At 39.2% G+C, this 5,494-nt stretch overlaps 1 protein-coding gene across 2 annotated transcripts in view; it reads left to right on the forward strand.

Moving 5' to 3' along the window:
• pnp6 (purine nucleoside phosphorylase 6) overlaps positions 1 to 5,494 on the forward strand; it is a 14,900-nt gene that overhangs the window by 6,960 nt on the left and 2,446 nt on the right. Inside the window, exons 2-4 of one of the 2 annotated variants that reach the window (XM_016270034.1) lie at positions 1,424 to 1,642; positions 4,266 to 4,435; positions 4,610 to 4,713. In XM_016270034.1, coding sequence (XP_016125520.1) covers positions 1,620 to 1,642; positions 4,266 to 4,435; positions 4,610 to 4,713 — 297 coding nt within the window. In that variant the 5' untranslated portion in view covers positions 1,424 to 1,619. Of the gene's footprint in view, positions 1 to 1,305; positions 1,643 to 4,265; positions 4,436 to 4,609; positions 4,714 to 5,494 lie in introns of those variants that run through there. The other variant, XM_016270033.1, reaches the window with a different exon arrangement.

A 5,494-nucleotide genomic window follows, 5' to 3' on the forward strand; every position in this document is an offset into this window, starting at 1 on the left:
AGGGCCAAGAACAGAGCCCTGGGGAACACCTTAAGTAAGGGGAGCATGTGTGTTGGAGCAGGGTTGGAACAAAACTCTGCAGGGCTCCGGCCCTTCAGGAATTGAGTTTGACTCCCCAGATATAGAGTATTAAAATTTATATTATAAGTAATATTATTGGGGGGGGGGGGGGGGGGGGGGGGGTTCTCTGGAGGCCCCTCAGGACAGACACGGGACGGCAGGCCTCCATAGCGGTGCCCGTTCCGGGACCCATGGCGGATCAGGCAGTTCGGGGCAGAGCAGGCAGACTGGGAAGCCATGGCGGAGCAGATAGACTAGGAGGCCATGGCGGAGTAGGGAGTTCAGGAGGCCATGGCAGAGTAGACAGTTCAGGAGGCCATGGCGGAACAGGGAGCTCGGGGAGCCTGGCCTCGGCACTCGGCCCAGCCTCCACAGACAGACCCCTACTAATCCCCCCCCCAAAAAAAATCGTTGGGGGGAATGTCGGTTTCAGAGGCCCCCCGTAGGCCTAACTCGGGAACTGTGGCCCTCCCTGGGCTTGACTTGGGGACTGGAGCCCTTTTGTGCACTTGGGGAACAAAACACAAGACACAGGACTGACAATATGCATGTTATTTACAATTAAATGAAGGTTACATTTATAATAAATGCAATTAGTTGAACTTAAGAGTGAATTTTTGATTTATAGTAAAACATTTATAGTAAACTAAAATTTTAAGTCATATCTGTTAAAACTTCTATATTGTGGATTTAAATATTGGTAATTACATAGTTGTATAATAAAGTTGCAAATTAGTACATTTAAAATACAGATATGTTAAAAAAAATTAACAACACACTACAGTTAACGTTCAAATTAAGTACTTTAATATGTTAGTCAATATATTAAAATACCTAAGTGTATTTCTTCAAAGCATGGCAAAAGATTATTAAAAACAATTTTAAATGATTTAAAATGTACTTTAAAGTAAACTTTTAATTTGACATTATTACAAACAGCACTTTTTAAAAGTGCAATAATAAGTTACGTTAAGAAACATTGATGAAGTGTACTTTCTTTAAGTACCCTTTGCCTTTTATTTCATTAATATTATATTATCTGTAAGTGCACATTCAGTATAATTAAGTGCACTTCTTTTTCACAAGGAAGGGTGTCTTGCCCAAAGTATTAACTTTACATTTAGTTCTAAATTTAGCTTAGTTTTTTAAATGAAAGGTGAATATTTAGATTGGGCAGTCTGGTTGGTTTTAAAAAAAAAACATCCATAATATCTGCGCGTGACATGACACTTTAACCGTTTCCCTGGGCACTTCAGTTAAACTACACAGAAACACGTTATTTCCCCTACTGTGAGGCACCACTACACGCCTGTGCTGGTCCTGGCAGGAGGACAGTTCTCAAGGCTCTTTAACTGCGGGTCAGTGCGCGGCCCATTCTGACAGACAATTGGATTAGAACAACGAGCGCTGTTTAAAAACCAGTTTTAAGACGGACTCCTCCTCCGTCACGCCACCTTTCCCACGAGACCGTCGGGTGTTTGACCTCTCGCTCATGTTGCTCTGTATTATTCCTCGTGCCAACAATATCCCGTTCAGTAATTCGACCAGGCGCTGCGGAAATGTCAACATCCAGCGAATGCAGGTAAGGAGGAAAACGAATATGTGTGCCAGATTCTGCCTTACAACATAGCAGACCTGCCAAATCAATATCCTACATCATTTCAGTCTGTCTAAATGAAACCTTATTGTGAAAAAATATGGGATTACATTCGTGAGTAGGCTAGTCGCCATGACAACTGTCGCTATTTATTTACATCCCTCTTTATATCATAGATCAACCTGAAGTAAATGCGAGATCACAACCTGTATGATTTACAACGCAGTCTCTGTCCTCAAGAGGATTTTTACTTCCGTGACTGTTTGGGTGGCGATAGTTTATTCTTCATATATTCTTCCACTCTTGTTTGTGCCTTCCAATTCGACAGTAAAAAGGAACATTTGCTGTCGATTATAAGCTCGAATGAAATTCAACATTTATAATAACATATTATCAATCAAATCAGCTACTAATTACGGATACGTAACACAATCGGCTTTGTGTATGCGCCCAGGATAATATGCAGCTCTTAAAGTGACAGGCTGCGCTATAAAAGCTTTGGGAAAACGGCTATGAGAACAAATGAGGACATCATGGCTGTTGGCAGACCTTTCAAACCAAAAAAAAGACAGCGCTGTGATTGTAAAATAAGAGGCCTATTGTTTATTCTCACTGAGCGTTATGGAGTCATGTAGTGTTTGAAGCTCAGCTCTCGCTGAATGGAAAGTGCTGATCCCGCAACGCCCTGCAGCACCACGGACAGCGCATGCTTACAGCTGGGCTACTGAGCTCTTCCTACCCGATATTTTCTCTTGTTACCTCGCGCCTTATAGCTATGAAATGCTTTGTGATTATAAACGTGGCCGTCCAGCTCTGTGAGCAATTCAGTAAGAATGAGTATACTGTCATTTTTGTTTCAGTTTCAAAAGACTATAAAATAATTCAGAGTATGATGGTGCTTCATGTTAGTTAAATAATGACAGACACTTTTTGACAACCAGAAAGCATAATGTCATAATGACTAACCGCCTAAAGACTACAAGTGAATTTTGAACTACCTAATCTGGAAAGCGTCAGCTATGGACCTTAGACATGGGAGCGCCATATTTAATTTTTAACAAGAATAAAAACGAGTCTGTGAGGCAGTGGTCACCAAACTCGATCCTGGTGTGTTTGAACCCTAATCAAACACACCTGAACCAGCTAATCAAGGTCTTAATACCCTATAGGCTACTTGAATCTTCCAGGCAGGTGTGTTCAGGCAAGTTGAAGCTAAACTGCAGGACAGTGGCCCTACAGGGCCGAGTTTGGTGACCCATGTTGTGAGGGATAGAAGTAGCCTACAGTGCATTCAATGGATTGTACTGTTGTTTAACACGACTGTTCAGCTGACGAGAAAAAAAGATGTAAATAGACAAAAGCCCATAAAACATTCGGTGAATAAAATGACATGATCTAGGACCTTTATATAGCTAGTGCGTGCCAGCCTTTCATCCGTTAAATTCAATATGGCATCTAACCTCAATATAGTCTATTAAGCCTAAGTATTCTTGTACACTAACTGATAACAAAGCTCTTTACAGTTTGCTACAAATAAAAATACAGTAGATTGCTTTGATAGTTGAGACCCAAGCAAAATCCAACGATGAGCACAGACCATTAATATAGTTATTTCATATAGTTACAGCTCAGAAATGGATTTACACTGCAGTGGTCATGGTAACATGACCAGCAGTTATACAGCAGCTTACACACTCAAGACAGATACTGGAAATCATTACTACAGTTATTGTTGAGGTAGATGACGTCAAAGAGATAACTGAACATATTCCAACACAATAGCATTGCAAATGACAAGGATAAATAATAAAGTAGCAATATCACTTGAGTACGAGAGCGATATTGCGTTTATACACGTGTGTAATTAAACAAGAAACAACAGAGGGCCTAATAAAACCCTCTTTTGTGTGGAACTACTTCCTTCCGCCACAGATTCAAAGCTCAAGTTGACAGTTAAACATACGTCACTTTTAGAATTCATATCAAGGGCATGTGCTGCTTCAGTTAGGTTATTAGTGAGAAATAATGAGGTTATAAGAGAGAAACAATGCGGCAAGACGTGCATCCAAATGAGAGAGAGAGGCCCCGAAGCTAGACGTTTCTTCTTATATTAACTAAAGTACTCTACGATTAGCTCAGTGAATAATTTTTTAAAAACATAGACCCGGCTAGAACAAGCAGAGTGCTACAAAATTGTGAAAGGGCGTTCCTGCAGCGATACCAGTACAATATCTCACGGTTCTCAACCAATCAGATTTGAGAACCTGAACGAACTGTTGTATAATATAATATAATATAATATAATATAAAAAACAAAATCTTTTTGTCACTGCAGTACTGTATATACTTTTGCTTCTCTATTCTAAATGCTGTTTTCAGTTGACCTGCTGTTACAACTCTGAAAGCAACTTGATTGGATCACTGTACTTGACAGGTCATTTCACATAGCATGTGTGTCTAATACAGATAATTCTGACACTTAGGAAATTAGTCAAACATTATCCAACAGTTTGGCACTTTATTATGATGTGTGTTTTTTTATGCATGACCTACACCAGCCCCACTAAGAAAAATATTAAGAAAAAAACAATGGTTTGTGTTTATCTAGCTACAGCTATGAGGAGTACAAAGAAACCGCAGACTGGCTGCTTGCTAACACAGATACCAGGCCCAAAGTGGCAATTATCTGTGGTTCAGGACTTGGTGGATTGGCTGACCTGCTGGACAAGAAGAAAGTGTTTCCTTATGACAAAATCCCCCACTTTCCCCACAGCACAGGTAGGAGATGTTTTTTTTTGTCATTCATAGCCTATTCAGAAAAATTTTCTGAAAAAAAATCTATTCACTGACTACACAAAAAATAAAAAAGCGTGTCCTTTATCACTTCACTGCCATTCTTTGGTTATTGTTTGCATGAACAAACATTTAACAGTCTACCTCATGCCTCTTCAGTGCAAGGGCATAAAGGTCAGCTGGTGTTTGGAGAGCTGAATGGGAAGCAGTGTGTTTGCATGCAAGGCCGCTTCCATTTCTATGAGGGCTATAATATTGCCACGGTAAGTATCATTCTTAAAATCTCAAAGGGAAAATTGAATTCTCAAAGGATAAGGCATACTATAATATTGCAACGGTCAATCTGCCCACCTACAGTACAAAAGAAAAACTATGAACAGTGCAAAAACAGAACATATAAAAACCTATGGGTTTGGATAGAAAATCTGGGAAATAAAGTGAAAAGGCACATTGTCAGTTGATAATTAAAACATCTTGGTAACACTTTACAATAATGAATCAAAGTCACGAATCATCTCAGTGTTTCCATTCCTTTAGCAATTATATACCACGACACTAACACAGAGGTTATTCTGTACTTAACCATTGACTTCTCAGTGTTCATATAAGCAGAGCTATCAGCAATTTTATGTATAACAGAGATGATAGTTAACCTTTGGCAAATTACCCTGTCTTCTCCTATAAACTTTTACAACATTCCAACATTTGTGTTGCTTGTGATCAAGTTAAATAATGTTCAGAAACACACAGACAGTGCTTGATCTTTGTTGCAGAAGCCAAGTGAAATATGACATTATGATTTATGGCATGGTTTGTATGAGTGATTGAAATCACTATCCATATTCTTGGTGTTGTAAAAAAGCAGTCATATATTTGTTTCTCAATTTCTTAATTCAGTGCACATGAGGAAAAAACAATTTTCAATTAAAATGTATTTAATCACTTCAAATCTTACTTGTCAAGTGAAAAAAATTTACAATTCTCAATCCTTTTAAAATGGACAATTTAGACAAACAGGGGTGGGAGGGGGGGGGGGGGGGAAAG

This window comes from Sinocyclocheilus grahami, unplaced genomic scaffold (assembly GCF_001515645.1).
Source record: "Sinocyclocheilus grahami isolate Dianchi unplaced genomic scaffold, SAMN03320097.WGS_v1.1 scaffold55.1, whole genome shotgun sequence".
NCBI classification, from domain to species: Eukaryota; Metazoa; Chordata; class Actinopteri; order Cypriniformes; family Cyprinidae; genus Sinocyclocheilus; species Sinocyclocheilus grahami.